Source organism: Balaenoptera acutorostrata, chromosome 9 (genome assembly GCF_949987535.1).
Source record: "Balaenoptera acutorostrata chromosome 9, mBalAcu1.1, whole genome shotgun sequence".
In the NCBI taxonomy this organism is placed as follows: Eukaryota; Metazoa; Chordata; class Mammalia; order Artiodactyla; family Balaenopteridae; genus Balaenoptera; species Balaenoptera acutorostrata.
In genome coordinates this window covers 95,590,425-95,606,760 of record NC_080072.1, presented here as the reverse complement: position 1 = coordinate 95,606,760, position 16,336 = coordinate 95,590,425, and the positions used below count along the sequence as shown (strand labels likewise).

General features: G+C 39.9%; 1 protein-coding gene across 6 annotated transcripts in view; it reads left to right on the top strand.

Moving 5' to 3' along the window:
* CADM1 (cell adhesion molecule 1) overlaps positions 1 to 16,336 on the top strand; it is a 334,650-nt gene that overhangs the window by 302,101 nt on the left and 16,213 nt on the right. For 2 of the 6 annotated variants that reach the window (XM_007196545.2, XM_007196543.2), the window contains 2 exons: positions 8,361 to 8,393; positions 15,662 to 15,715. The exons of 2 other annotated variants lie outside the window; for them this stretch is intronic. In XM_007196545.2, the coding sequence (XP_007196607.2) occupies positions 8,361 to 8,393; positions 15,662 to 15,715 (87 nt within the window). The remainder of the gene's footprint in view (positions 1 to 8,360; positions 8,394 to 15,661; positions 15,716 to 16,336) is intronic. 2 more of the 6 variants (XM_007196547.2, XM_007196544.3) reach the window with 1 other exon arrangement.

The window sequence follows — 16,336 nt, the reverse complement described above, 5'->3', positions numbered from 1 at the left end:
TGTTATCACAGTTACAACCACAGAGACTCCATTTAAGAGGAAATTTTAAAAACAAACAATGCTATATTTCTGTCCACATCCCAGGTACCTTTATAGGGACTTGTCTGCTCCTCTGTCTCTCCTCCTGGCCTCTTTGCTCAAGGTAATATAAGATGATCTCACAGGTGCACTTTGGCCTCTTGGTATTAGTAGCTGAACCCGCTCTACACACAAAATGCATTTGTGGTGACGAATGCCCTGATTCTCACTGGCACACTCAAGAGTCATTACACTAAAATTGCCACTAAAACAACACTGTAGGATCCACTGCCTTAATGGATGCGATCTTACAGGCTTGCTGTGTCTTAACAAGCAGTCTTACATGTATTTATCTTGCCCAGAAAGTGTACTTGTGAAATTTAACATTTGCTCCTTTCTTCAAACAGATGAAAGGTTATGGAGCTGAATGATTCCGTGTCCCATTTTAAAGGTCCAGGCTATCCCCTAGATTTAGATTGGTTCCTAAGAAATCTTCCAGACTGAATCCTGACAAATGGAGAGCTAAATTAATCTCCACTCTTCTTCTCTCTTGTACTGTTTGGTACATTACAGCCACCATTAGCCTTAAAAGCTTCAACAGCTAAATCTAGTGATATTAACATAAAGCCTCCGCTTAAAAAAAAAAAAAAGAGAGAGAAGAGGAAGAGGAAGCCGACCGGCGTCTATTTCTTTTCTCCCAGGCAAATGCAGTGACTGAAACCCATTCCCTAGGTCAGCGTTTCGTTACAAGAAAAATGTACAAATTGTTTTTAAATGCAATCGAAAAATGTTTTTAAACTCGAAAGGTCATAGTTGATTTCTGATGTCTCTGAAAGGAAGTGTTCCAGTGTTGTCTTTTATCTTCCATAACCAGAATAATCGAATTGTTCTCCCTGTTAGGGAGGCAGGCCTTCGTGAGTTCCCAGTCGCCTGACTCCCTCAAAATACGTTAAATCTTCATCCTGGAGGCCCTTGAAAAAGAGGAATTGTAAGCTCAATCTGACCCGATGCTGCCCGCCCAGAATCACAGGTGGGAGGGAGGAGCAGGGCGTCTCTGCCTCCCATCCTTCCTGCATGGGGAAGCTCTCCTGACTTACCTGTGAAGGCCGCGTCTAAAGGTAGATTCACCTGCGGAAGATTTTTGCAGGCTCTAGAGTACTGAAAGGAGTATTTGATGTCAATTTGCCATATCAACATTGTTATGGTTTTCTAACTATTCAGCCATTAATGTCATTAGAATCGCTTTCCAAATAAGAAACCATCTGAGGGATAAAATTGGGATGGGAGCCACAAAGAGCCTCCTGTGATTTCCCATAAGATTCTTTGGTGTCTCTGTTCTCTTTCATGTACGTTCATCTTCTGACCATATATTTCTGTTTTGACTATTGCTATTGGCAGACCCCCACTCCCTTTTTTTTTTTTTTTAATATCAAGTTGTCCATGTGGTTTCACTCATGAAGATATATGCTATAATATGGGAGAGCAAAATGCCTAATTTAAATTGCACTTTAAATCCATCCCTGGCATCCTCTGCGAAAGTACAGAGACAGCCAACCATTACCCGGGGTAAGAGGCCTCCATGCAAATTCCTTTCAAAAGCCAGAATCAAAGAAAAATCTACTGCCATGGGAGGGTGGGGAGGGGGGAGGGCATTGTTTGTTTTGTTTTGAACTTTCTTTGAAATTAGTTGACTTTGTATATTAGATGTACATAAAAATAACTGTTTTTGTGTTTGGTGATAGCTTTTGCCCCGGTCTGCCAGTTGGATGAATCATCTTAGGAAAATATTCTGTGTTTCCCTCCCTAGTTAATGTGGATATTGTTTTATTTCTGCCCGGTTTTGCCCTGAGTTACATGCTTGATGAGAAGTACCATAGAAAACACTCAGCACTCAGTTTTAAACACCCTTAGCAGCTTAAATATAAAATTCAGGCCAGGAGGAGCTCAACCTGTAGGTCACATTTATACATGTGACTGTCATAAATTAAAAAATTAAAATCACCTTAGAATAAGAAATGAATAGCTACAGGGCCAAATTCTGAAACACATTTAAGAATCCTTTCATAAGAATGAAGTAGGTCATTTCTAAATGAGTTTTTCTCTTTTTGAAAGTACATATCCAATTAAATATTTTGTGTTTCTTGGAAAAGAAAACAGTAAGGTTTTTCTTATTGGTATCTAATCACTCAGTACCCAATATACCTTGGAGAAAGTGAGTCCCACCCCCAGGCTCACATTATTATTTTGGCATTCATAGCCTCCCCTCCTAAGCTTTTTTGTGTGTGTAACGTGGGTCAGGTCACATAAATAAAGAAGGTGAGAACAGCCCTTATCCTTCAGGCGGATGCCAAATTGGGGAAACTCAACAACCAAGCACATGTTTTCAGTTTCCTAAGTACAAAGGAAAGAAGTACACCTGTCTTAAGACTGACTCTGTAGCATGACCAGCTAAATTACAATAGAGAGCTTTGCTCCACATAGAGCTGTCTGTTCTCCAGGGTCTTAGTGTCATGATTGCTACTCTGTGCTATTGCTATCTGCATGACGTAAGGGGTAATGCTTTTAGGCATTCATTCAACGCGTATCAAGGACCCATAATATGTACAGCACTGTGCTAATGCCCACGGAGACAGAAAATTCTTGGAACCCCTTAAAATATGGCTGAGGAAATAGGTTATACCCACTGGAACTCCTTAGCAGGAGATACTGTGCACTTAGGGCTGATTCAGAAGATTGAAGAGACTGTGTCACAGGAGACGTAGAATTTGGTCTGTGCCATCAAAGAATGGATAGAATGTGGATAAGAAAGGATGGCATTTGGGAAATTAAGCATGAAGGCCTAACTTTATTTCAAGCATCCATCGTCAGTGTTTGTGTCTGTTGTGTGTATTTATGTTCGGGATATATATTAAGCCACTGTTGCTAGGAAATACACATCTCTCATCCTAGAAAGTTTACTAAATTGCCTTTTTTCGAGAGTTGGCATCTACTCCATTAAGACTGTTTTTCATTCATCATTTATTGAATACTTATCGAACGTTAGTGATACACATACCAGTATGCCTGGTGACAAGAATATTATTAGGGCACTAGTAGACACTCATGAGCCACCTGTTTTGTAATGAGCTCCCTTTCCAAGTTTTTGCCCCAAAAGTGCGTGGACCATGTTTTTCCATACTGTCTTAAGTGTGTACATTTTTATTTTTTTTGATGATGATAAACTTATTACAAATAGCATCATAGCCAACCAGTTTTTGACCCATATTGACTTATGAGGGAATGGAAGAAATTAGTGATGAAGGTCACCTCATTCTGCATTTTTTTAAAAAAGGAATGAGAGATGGGAAGTCAGTGAGATTTTTTTTTTTCCTAATGCTTCTATCATCATTTCCATACTCTTATGTTCCTTGTTGAAAAATAATCCAAGAGAGAGGGAATTGACATGTTTTCATACTAAAGATTCATGCACAACAGTGCAAAAGAATAATCTCATAAATACAGGTTTCTTAGGATTAGAAAGTTGGAGCTATCTCAGTGGTGGGAAATAAAGGACTTGGCAGGAAGGACCCAGCCCTCCAGGAGATGAATATAAACTACTACTTCTAGAGCTGCTCCCCTCTCCCCGCCATCGCCCTCCTGCATCCCTCTTTTCCTCCCCTCACCGGTGCCTCACCCCTCTCTGCCCCTCCTCCCGCCCAGCACTGACACACAACATAGGATAGGAATTGTTTTCCTTGTTAAATGAAACCACGGTACAGGTGGTTATTATTATTATTATTATTTTGAGAACATCTGGTTTGCAAATGAAAAGATCTCAGGGGCACAGTAGCACTTGTGAACAATTCTGAAGAAGCTTTTAACAAAACTTGAAATTAACCGAAAAGAAAAAAAAAAACAACCTACTCCCCTTCCTGCTGTTCCGGGGCACACTATCTCTTCACTCAAAGGGGAGATGACAGGAAGACAGAAGAAAGCTTTCTTACGGGTGTCCTATTCGGGCCTTTTAGCTTCAGTTCCGTTCCTATCCATTTCTCCCATCCCTGAGCAATGGGAGTTTAATTAAAGCTGAACATAGATGGAAAGAAAATTAACCGGGAAACCAGTAGAAAATAAATTTCAAAGTTTAATTTTCCAGCAGGTATGTTTGCTTTCAAGAGATTTCAGATATGTCAAAAAGAAAGAAAAAGAGGGAACTATGCTTAATATATATTGGCCAGCACAGCACCATCGTGAGAATAAAACCGTCAGGGGAATCCCTTGCCTACCCTAGCGTCTAGCTTTAAAGCAGCTCCATAACACAAACTGAAGGGGAATTCAATTAAGAAAACCCATTGGCTCCTTATTGACTTTAGTTAAGAAAATAAACCGAGGGAAAGTGTATTAAAATATGTCTGGACTGCTTAGCATGCTTTCATTGAAGCTTATGACAATCAAAATGGCAGAATTTAAATTCTTTACAATTAAGCTCTGCTTTCGAGCAGATTGGGTTCTCCAGGTTATTACCCTATGCATTTTTTTAATGTACACCCTACTCACACCCTCCCCCCCCTCCCCCCCAAATGCAGCCTTGCAGTGAATCTGGGCATTATAAAGCAGGAGTACCATAGAGCGGTTGGAGAAGAAAAAGTATTTAAGGTTGTGAATTTAATTCCGTTCCTGGATTTTCATTTTCATTTACGGCACCCGTTGTGTTTGAGACCACGGACTCATTTATGGATTAGTTTTAAACCCCCAGTCCGTCACACTCAATGAACAATTCTAAGTTGGAGAGAATCCATATGAAAGGATTAGAATGTGCCACAGTGGAGCTTACACATGACTGTTTCAGCTAAACATTGCCCAGCTGCCTCGCATGCGGTTTTTTTGTTGTTGTTTTTGGTTTTGGGGTTTTTTTTTTTTGCTACTTGGTTAAATGGATGGTGTCTCTAATCTGACACATTGTCGGAGCCTTTTGATTTTGAAAATATCTGATACCGCCATGTGAAATATACGTGATGTTTAATTTATTCAAGGTAGGGTCCCATAAACTGTTTGTATGGCTGGGAGACTGAAAGTCGATATTCAGTGAAATGTTCATCTTTCAAATAGCAGGGCAGGCCCTGCCCTTGGATACCTTGTTTAATTATACTCATAAAACAGCTAGAGAGTGACTGTTGAGACCATACACACTTAACTGGGTTTGCAGGAACGTGGGATTGTTTTTTCTTGACCATATAAAATAAATGTACAATAAATTTCTCCCTCATTGTAATTAAAATTAAAATAGAGACAGTAGCTCAAAGAGGCTTTTTTAATTTCATAACGCTACACCACCATAAGTCCAGCTGAACTTTCTGTGACCTATTTTTCTCCTAGACCTAGCGCAAAGATTATTTTTTAAAGGCAGCCGCAGAATGAAGTTTGAAACAGCCTCTGTTAGGGCAATTAGGCACTCTCATTTTTCAAGTTAATTAGAGCCTCCGTTATTTTCTATTGGAAAGTTACTGTTTGCATTTTGCCTGTACACTTAGAATGTTATCAAACAATATAGTGACCCCACAAGTTGATGCACAGGGGTGGGCTAGCACATCTCTCCAGTCTCCTGATTAGGATACCTTAATAAATCCTACTTCACAGAGCCACACTCACTTCAGAGCCAGGGTGTCTGTGGTTTCTGCATGAAGTCGTAATGCAATTATGAAGGAGAATTAGATTCTGTCACAGTGCTCTCCTGTGGGGAGCACAAAGTCACTTCTAAAGATTTTTTTTTTTTTTCATTCTTTACTTGAAATAGCCTCTGTTCAGATACCACACCAGATGCTCTTAGAGAAATGGAATCAGCGACTCCCCCGATAACACCCTCAATCTCCGTCTCAACTTTGTAGCCAAGCCTGTGTGTCTGCTGCCGTCTCCCGCTCCATTGCTGATCCCTGGTTTTGCCATTCCCAGCTGCAGTAACTGTGTTGTTTGACTTGAACATGTGTTTGCTTTTCACTGTTTTAGAACCGTGTGTTTTCCTTCTCAACATCCCTTTCTCTTCCCTGTTGGGTGCAATTGATGGATTTCCCATCCCCAGAATGGGGAGGCAAGCTGCACTGTGAACTTCCCTTCATTTATTCCCTGGAAGTGTACACCCAGGGAAGTGTACACCCAGCTTCCCTTAGTTTGATTTCGTCATAAAGCTGACATGATGTTGTGACGTAGGCAGGCAGTAAATTGGGGAGTTGTCGGTTAATACTAAGACATTATTTTTGAGGACCCTTAGATTTTACTCCAACCCCTTTCTTTCATTTTATACTAATGATTTACCTGGTGAAAATAAAGCATATTAGAAGTGCTGCTACAAAAATAACGAGCCAAAATGTTTATTGCTTTTTTTAAAAATTAATTTTGGAAAGAAGCCAGTGTCTAGCCATAAAATATATTAACTTTCATATAAGTGTTTCTGTACAAATGTGCATTTGATTTTGCCCTTCCAATTGAAAGCACCTCAAACTAACCCTTGACTTGGATGTTTCAAGTAAGGAGACGTGTCAGACGTGTCCTGAGCATCTGATGTAGAGATGTTTCATCTGAACAATTTTCGGTATTGTTTTTTAACTGCTTCTTTATGCATACAGACTTGTAAGTAAGTATTGCGTTCTGATGTGGTTTATTTTATGATTTTCTTTCCTTCATCTGTTCTTCAGAAACTCAGCTATAAGTTATATTAAGCTGTAGTGGCCTCTCGGACTTCTGGTTAATTCTGGCTCCTTAGAAGGGCTCTGATTTTTTGATGGTCTAGGGTTCTGAGGAAAGGGGAATTGAAGGGGAACACTGGTGTGAATTCATGTGTCATATTTATAAATCAGAAGCACCAGGCTTGTTAGACCAAAAAAAAAAAAGTTACATTTGGCATTCTGGTGCATTTAAACATTGCCTCTGTCAAGTCCAAAAGAGTCTTTTGGTGTCTCCAGAACTCATGAAAATAATTACCAGCTTATTAAATAGCTGCATGATAAAAAAGGACGGGTAACTACTTGCAGTGTCAACCCAGAATCCCACTAAGCTCGACATGACCAGCTCATGTGTGAGTGTCTCCACTCTTTTCTGGCCAGAAGGGGATCATGGAGGGAGACACCTTGAGAAGACAGAACTGAAAATTAAAACCCGGCCAGATGGGTTGACATTGGAATGAAGTTGGCTAGAAGAGGGGTATTAAAACGACTCTGGGAAAAGAAAGTTGCCGTGCATTTTGTTAGATATTTATCCCACTTCCCCTCGAGCCAAAAAGAAAAAGAAAATTTCTGGAGTCCCCTGAGGAATTTCCTGTGAAGAGGAACCAATATAGCAGGCCTGGTTTTGAAGCCTGGTAGAAGGAGAAAACTTGAACGGCATTAGAAATAGAAGAAGAGACAAACCACGTTTTCTTCCATAACAAGTGCATCTGGCAGTGAAAAAACCTCACGTGCCATCTCCTGATTCACCCTGAAGGCAGGACTCCTGGCAGCTCACAACAGTGAATGTGGTTCTGGATCGTGAGCAAAGGGACGGCTGGATGCTTTAATTTTTGGAATGTCACATGATGAGAAGTGGCATTTGGCAAATTATGTGGACTTGGGTGTTTTCCATGCAAGACTTCTTGCCCTTAGATTGTAACATAGTAAGATCCGCAGAGTGGAGGATGGGTGAGTGGTGAGTATGAGTGTGTGTGTGTGTGTGTGTGTGTGTGTATAGAAACTAATCTGAAAACCTTTAACATGTTCAACCTCCCAGTTAATTGAACTTTCCAGCTGAACCCTGCTGAAATAACACACTGAATGGAAAACTTGAACCCATGTATTCATCTACAGGCATCTGCGCATGAGCCATAAAAGGATCCTAAACGTGCAATTGATTCAACGATGCCTGATTGGCAGTCGTAAAGCCTGAGCGCCTGGGTGGGTTGGGTTAAAACAAAGGCAATGTTTGAATGTATGAATCTGTTGTTCAGCCAGCCTTCCGACTGAGCTACCCTGTCACAGTCCTGAGCCTTGATGCGTTCCGAGCCATCTATCAGTCACTGAGTTGGCACTGGTGTTTCTCATCACTTCGCATGTTCCCCTGACTATTGACTAGCAAGTAGATGTATCCTGGCAAGACCCCCAGAACCAAAGAATCTACTGTTTTCCTCACTGGCTCGCAGCTTTGAGCTGAAGGCATGTCTTAAAACAGTGCAACTCACTTCAAATGCTTTTGGCTTTTCATTTATTATTGCTTGTCACGCGATGTTCTTTGAAAGCTTGCTCATATATTATCTGTTCCATTTTTTTCCATTTTCCCTTTTTTTGCATGCCGTTCCTCCTGTTTCTTCCCTTCCTCCAATCCTCTGTTCCCGTCTGTAGACACCACGGCGACGACAGAACCAGCAGTCCACGGTTGGTACCACATTACTGTTTATCTACTTTCTCAGCACTGCTGAGCGGCAAGGCAAGCCTGGGAAAAAGAGAAATGTAGTCTTCAAGGGAAAACTGTGTTCCAAGTAGACTGACCTCATAAATATACTCTAATTTGTGAGGCTTGAAAGGATTTCGAGTCTTGTCATTTCTGTTGTGAGTTCAGTGTTCAGTGGTTGCAATCTGAGATCAGGCCTCCCTGTCGGCTGGCTGGGCTGCAGGCGTTTTAGCTGCACGTAGCCCTTAATTCTATAATGCCACCAGACATAGAAATATAAGGGACTCCAAAAAAACCTAATATTTGCCTAAAAATCATAGCATCTGAATTAAAGGCCCAGTTGCTTTCTTCGTTCATAGGCCAAAATCTTAGGTACATTTTGAAGAGGAGTCATTTATGTCACTTAGTAGTCGAGACTGAAGGACAGGTCAGGGCGGAAGATTCCTGTTTAAATTCATGATGTAGGGATGAGGAAGAACATTGTTCTTCTTTAATTAGCATCTTTACCTCCACGGCCTCTTGCAGGTTCACCCTTAATCTCCATGTGTGCATAAAAGTTTATGCTACCCTTTGGCAGGAAACATCTCCAAACAAGAATGATACCATATGTACGTTTCAACAGCATTAACTGGGACTTAAAAAAAATCATTTCTGTGTGGGTACCTTGTAGGCAGAATACTAAAAAACAAAAAACTCCTCACGATGTTAGCCAAAATCTGATAAAAACCGAGTAAATGAAGCTCAGCAGGGGGCATCAGGAAATCCTTTTCCGAATTTCTCCACTGACTTCCTAGGTTGGAATAGGTCCATTCACTTTTCTATATGTCTCCAATCAGAAAATGAGAATCATGTTTCATCCGTATATTACTTTATTACTTAGCTCACATCTCACCCTGGCGATATTGTGCTTTGGAGAAAGATACGTTAGTTAAAAATGGGCTGAATTTTAATAACTGAATTCAAGGGAATTATTTGGTAAAGGGCCTTTTTACATCGCTTTGCACATTGTGCAGGATTGAAATCTATCAGTTAAATGACAAGAGGTGATCAGCCAACCCTATGGTGTTCATTCAACTTCTGGAGAAACAGTTCTTCCTGGCACGACTGACCTTCTTAAACAGACCTGCATTTGAGGACTTAACCAGTTAGAAATCTCTGAGCAAAACCTGTGCTGTGTGAGCTGTCCTTGAAGGTCAGGCCTTTATGCTTGGCTGACCACCCCCCATATTTGGACCTTCTGATGAGAAATTCTGAGAAAGCAAAACAGACTTGGGTATGGGATAGTATCCCTCCCCACCCTAACCCACCTCCCCATGCCCTCCCTGTCACTGGCACAAAGGGAAAAGTTCATAAAATTAGTTAAAGGGCCAGATACACCGACAATCATGAGAAATCAATTAGGTAAAAAACTTCCACTTTCCAAGGTAATGCCCCATGGTGCACTCTACATCTCAGATACTGCACTCCATTAAGCTCAGTTATTTGTAGGTTTCATCATTAATTGGGCACTTTCTGACTTTTATTGATTATTCTCAGAGCTTTAAGGCTATTTTAATGTACTTCAAGAGACTTTTGTTCTATTCTTTTCAAGATGCTTTAAGTTCTGAGCTTTCTATAATTAACTCCAGGGTCAAATGTAATCATAAGATTCCTGAATTCTGTGAGATCTTTGAAGAGATACTGATCATTTATCTCAAGACTCCAGACTTCTGTTTTCTAGGTCCCTTCAGTAACATTTGTGTAGTTACATGACTCTAATAGTTGTAGGTCTTGGAGTTGGGTGGGGTATTCAAGGTAAAAAATATGTCCCCTGAGCTGAAAAATGAGAAATTAATTTAGGGGCCAGTCCTGATCTTAGGATACTGGTATTTCAACATGTATTTCTCTATGGAGAAAGAAAGTGAAGGTGATCTCTTTTTGTGGTATAATAAAAAGACACTTGAAATAGGACTCTAGCATTCATGTGACAGGAAACAGAGATGCCTGTGTACCGTGAGAAACAACCACTGCCTTACTAGTTCAGGAATAGTGTTCAAGCCAGCAATGTCTCAGTAGGATGTTATTGACCAGCAGTGAATGAGAAGTATACCTACAGCCAAGAAATTTGGGGAGAAAAAAAAGGAAGTAAGAATAGTATAATATATATGTGTGTATGTGTGTGTGTGTGTGTGTGTGTATGTATATATATATATATATATATATATATGTATATATATATATATAAAATATATGATCATCATATGTAATATATGATTCCTTAGCAGGTAGAGAGAAGTGATAACCCAGGTTGATTCCTATAAAATGCATTTATAAATACATGCTCCAACTTGTCTAAAACCCTCACAGCATCCTCCCAAAGGGATCTGACCCCTCTTTTCAACAGCATACTCTCCAGCCCACAGCAAAAAGCTTTAATGAAAGCCAAAGTAATATCTAGAATTTTACTTGACAGGGGGAGAAAGTCTTCCAGGTCAGTTGTCAGGATAGAAAAGGCAATAGAATATGATTGGAGTTACAAAGCAGGGGACCACATTTCCAAGGAGATGAGGCTATAGAACTGATTTTACTTATGGGTAAAACCCAGCTTCTTCCGTATAACAACCATGTGACTTAGATTCATTTGAGAATAGTCTTGAGATGCTCATGTTGGAGATCTGGGCCTAGAAAAATGTTGTGGTTTGATAACTTGGCAACTTAAATGACAAGACGTACTGGGTCAGCCAGTTGTGACCATTGTACTGGTCTTAAAAGTTTTCATACTGGATTTCCTTCCATACTTCTCTTTTCTTTTCTAACAAGGAAAAAAAATAATTTTACAAAACGTTTTCCCTTTGAAGACTCATTAAAATATTTTATTCAAGCTTGTGTTGCTAGAGTATGTATGAAGTATATCAGTTGTTTATGTATGTTGACCTTTTGTTCTTACCAATATCTGATTAGAATAAGCATGTATTGGAAGGTTAGAAGTGCATGGGCATGATTCAAAAGCAAATGGATTTTCTCCAAAAAGAAATCAAACAACAGTCAGCCACAGTGTGTCTTTAAGGATATAATTGATAGTACAGTGAAGATAAATGTGAGTGTAAGAATGGGATTCCTAGACTAGGGTGACGGAAGGGATCTTTGAAGAAAGATCTTGAGCATTTGTGTTTTTGGAGCTCATCCTTAAGGCCTGGACAGGGAAGAATCCTGTGTTATGTGTGCATGTTGAGCAATGCAAAAAACACTCTGCCAAATCCTGGTACCACATGGTCTGAAATTTATGGCAGAAATGCATGAGTGACGTCAAGCACGGATGGTGTACTCGTTCCTATGATTATAGATGTGTGGGTGCGTGTGATGGTTTTTCTTTGTTTGTTCCAATGTGGGGCGCTTCTCTGTAAGTGTCTTGTGCCTTGTTCTTTTTCTGCCCCGTGTGTCCCCTCTCCCTTCCCCCACCCACCTCCCTCGTGTGAGGTTTTGGGTGACAGCATGCCCATGGTCTGGAATAGTGCTTGTGCTTTTGCTGCACTGCAGTCAGCTGGCTTCCTCTGGGTTTGGGGTTCTCTCTCTCTCTCTGTCTTTCTCTTTCTCTGTCTCTCCCCCCTCCGCCCCACCGCTATTTCATTATTTTCAAGTCTACCTGTCCTTTTGCTTTCTACCTCTTGGTACAGTAGAAGCTGATGATCTCATGAATTTATAATCCCAAATGAGTTATTAACTAGTTTTTAATGTAGTATGCAATTGTAGTGAGACTCAAACTGGGAACCCCTCTGACATAATTTTTCACTTTCAGTTTTGGTTTCAAAGTGTTTGGCGTGTGCTAGATACATGCTTATCCCCTAGACCTCTGCCCTTAGGCAACTACCCCATGGATCTCCCTTTCCCTGACTTACTTTATAAGTCGTGCAAGCCGTGATGGAATTCTAAAAGCACATGAAATTTCTTCTCTTTCTATTCAATTGTGGGGAAATTCTGAAGCCCATTTTAAAGAAAAATAGCCAGCAGTGCGCATTATTACAACCTCTATGTCCACCATCTGTATATGCGCCCCTCTGCACATCTCTCTGTATGAGTACACAACAATGGCATTCGAAGGCTGTCATTCAGTCAAGGGACTCTGCAGACATTGTATGTTCTACTCAAGAACAAAGCTAAAGAGGTTTATGTACGAATGGCTGCAGGACCTGAAGATTGTGTTTCAGCCTTGATATGCAGTTTGGAAACAATGTGCTACTGTTTAACGGCGTGAACCAAATTTCTGCTAATGGGACGAAGGGAAAAACTCTCCACAAAAGCTGACAAAGCAGGAAGAACAGGATGACTGACTGAGCATTTAGATTAAAACTGCCGGGGCGTCTGAACTCTTATGGCTGGTGATGGAAGTAACAGATTCCATAATATGGCCAAGTGATCAGACATATGCTGCTTAGGTAAGAGAGAGACCATCGCCTACTTTTTCATAATGGGAATGATACTAGGGCCAGTGGGAAGTTTTTGTTTCCTAGAGGTTTTATTTGATCATTCTGTTTTGAAATTTTCAGGAAAAAAAAAAAAAATGGAAACCCTGATGAATTGAGCCCCAAACATTTAGATTTTACTTGACCTTGACCTTGAATTTAACTAACTCTAGGATTTCTTGCTGTTTCTAATTTTTGAGGTTTTCCTTAACCTGGTTTAAAATTGCTACGCCATACATACCATTTTTAGAAGCCAGCGATTTCTGCTGGAAAGGAGAAGTAACGATACCAACAGCAGAAGCACTGTCTGAGGAGGCTTAGGGCACGTGCAGCACGTGATTGACAGCATCACGAAGGAGCAAAAATCACGTCTGCGGAAGAGACGATTCTCGTGCGTGTATTAAATTATCATGTTTGCACCTTAGGATTTTATTAATTGCTCAAAAGAAGATCCCATATGGACCAAAAGTAAACTTTCATTTGTTTAACAAAGTTTAAAGAAATGTGTTGAATACATTTTAATTGAAGTGACCAGGAAGGGCTTGAGTGGATGATATGAAAAGTTCAAGAGAAAAACCCCAGAAGTAATTTCCCACTTATTGTTAAATGGTGGAGTTTCCTTTTGAAGACTATTCTCTGCCTCACAAAATGCACCTTTGTCTTTTTCTTTGAGAAAAATGAGAGCTGTATAATTTTTATCACGAAAGAAAGCTACCTAAGCCAAAGCAATTTTTAGGAGGTAAATTTTGCTTGTCCTCACTTGTACACTCAGTGCTTCAGCAAACTCTTCCTAATTATATTTATTTTGAAATTATCCAACTATGGTGGAGCACTATAGATTCATAAAATACAATAGTAGTGCAAAAACAAATTTAATGTCACTAACCTAGATGGCTTCCCACTTTCAGACATAATCTGAGCTGTAGATTCCAGATGATTTGGTATATTTTAAAGTTTATGCCATTAAAAATGACAGTTTCATCTTTAATGAGGTGTGTATAAACTGTCTGTCGCTTTTTAATGGGAAACTTTGCATATCAATGATATTTCATAAACATATTTGTCTTTATTTTTTAAAATTAGCTTTCTAATGCCCTCCCCAGGGAAACAAGCCTTCAGCAGTAAATCTACCTACTTGAAACATCCTCATTTAATATGGTTCAGTGGCTGCCAAGCATGTAGGTAGAATGCTTTGATATTCATTGGGCCACCTAGAAGTGAGGGATTAGCCTCCTGAGAACTGCAAATTCATAATTAACTACAGAGGAGAACTTTATGTTGCCCATTTATAACAATTATTCAAATAATTGTATTCATCAGTCTTTATACAATGAATAAAGCCAGTTAGAAATAGGAACACTTTCAACCAATCAGGTTTCAGAACCAGTGGATACCATCCCTACTCAGTTGCCTCTCTAATTTATTGCATTACTCATTGCTTTCCCATAGTTGCCTAAATCCATAGTTTGGGAACATCCGTGGACTTCAAATCATCCCATTTTTAATTGGCACGTGCCATTGAATATTGGCAAGGGTCATGATGGAAATTCTTCAAGAGCTGGTATGACGCTTCCTTTCACAGCACCAACCTAGCTATCAATATTCATTTGGCTTCTTTATAAAACAACTTACAAAATCCAAGCTTTTACTGTCCATTTCTACATTAAGTGTTTCTGTTGATTTGGGAGCTTTTGAGTAGTGCGGTCAGTTTGACATTGCTTGTTTCCAGAGCATTTGTTTTAGTTGGTAGTTCACTTAGCATTACTCCCAAATCATTAATTCAGCAAATACTTACTGAGCTTATATTTTGCGCTTGGCTATAAGAGAAGGGAAAGATGAACAAAGAAACAAGACATGCCCCTCATTCCTGTTTAATAGGTCCGCAAGTATCTTCAAAAGTGACAAATCTCATCAGAGAAGGATTAGCCAATTGTTGTGCAAATGAGAAGACCTGGAGGTCTGCACAAACCAGACACGACTTTGTGGTGTTTTTGACTTCATTAAAGGAGCAGCCTGCAAATACAGGAAGAGGAAAGGGAAGCCATCTCCTAACTGCGCCCCCCATGGTTTATCTGCTTTCCCCTTCACCTCTTTTCCTTCCAGGCAGAGCTAGCCGAGAGCCATCCCAGCTGGGCAACATTGGTGCTAACTTGGATACAGGCATTTCAAGCTCCACTTGATTATCTCCTGACCTAACTGCTTTTTCAGCTTTGAGGGTTTCATTTTTTCAGGAATACCACTGATTTTTGAAATTTTTTGGAAAAAAAAATCATTTTGCAAATCAGATTTTCTGATGAAGGCAAACTGCTGTTAGCAGATGCCATACCATTTTGAAATAGATGATCCAAGATCATCATCAATTGATAATGAACTGTGTTTGTCATTCTTGCCCAAGGATTTCAATTTACAGTAAAATGTGAACTAAAACTTACATACATCAGTATGTAACCTCTAAATATATTTGTATTTAAGAGATCTATCAGAACATCAATAGCTAACAATCAGGCTTTATTGTTTTCTTTCTGCATGCTGTTATGAACGAGTGATTTGAAACATTCACCTTCACGTTTCATGTGCTTTGAAAGTGGAGACTGAGGAATCTTTCTGCCTCAATTGTGTATCTATAACAAAATGAAATGATTGGAGAAACGTACTTATGGATTAATACATTCAAGCTATCCATAAAAGAGAGCGAGAGATGGCAAGAGATTTGGCTCATGTTTTTTTTTTAAGAAATTCATCCTCAGTTCTTAAGTGTTTTGTTTATGTGCCTTGAGGAATGAAAAGAAAAACGATTTGTTTTTACTTGTAAGGCGTTACTCAGTTGCCCAATTCCGCAGAAGAGCTGGCCAGTGAGGACCTCTCAGGTAAGGGCTAGTCATTAGGTAAAAGGCTCTGCAGTGTCCAACCTGTGGGCCCTCCATCCACTTCCACAATACGGCCATTTGGATCGCTGAGCAGTCAATTCGCAATTGTGGATTTTAAGACTAAAGAAAAAAAAACAGATTTTTATGAACACTTTCTTCCTCCCCCCACCTCTCTTCCCTGTGTATTTTCAGATTGTATATTGCGTGTATATTTCAGATTGGGGGCTGACCTGCTGTAATGATCTCCAGGTCAATAATGACCTCCAGGTCGAATCATCTTTGGGATTACACCAAAGCCACTCTGTTCAGTGGCTTAAAATAATTTTTATGTTCTAGGCATATAATGGTTCATGAGAAATTTGTTGCATTTCAAAACTGTTTAAGGATGTTGGATTATGAGACAAGATCTTTATTTAAAAAAAAAACAAACCCTCATATTGACCATCTCCTTCTGTGGAATAGACTAGAAAAGCCAGGTCATAGTTAATCTTGGAAGGAGGGGGAGGGGAGGGGAAGGAAGGAAGGGGGGGCAATTGTTTTGTCACACACCATGATGCAAACTAATTATCCACCTCAGACCTTTTTCACAGCACACTGAGCTCTTGCAAAAGTAGGTTTCAT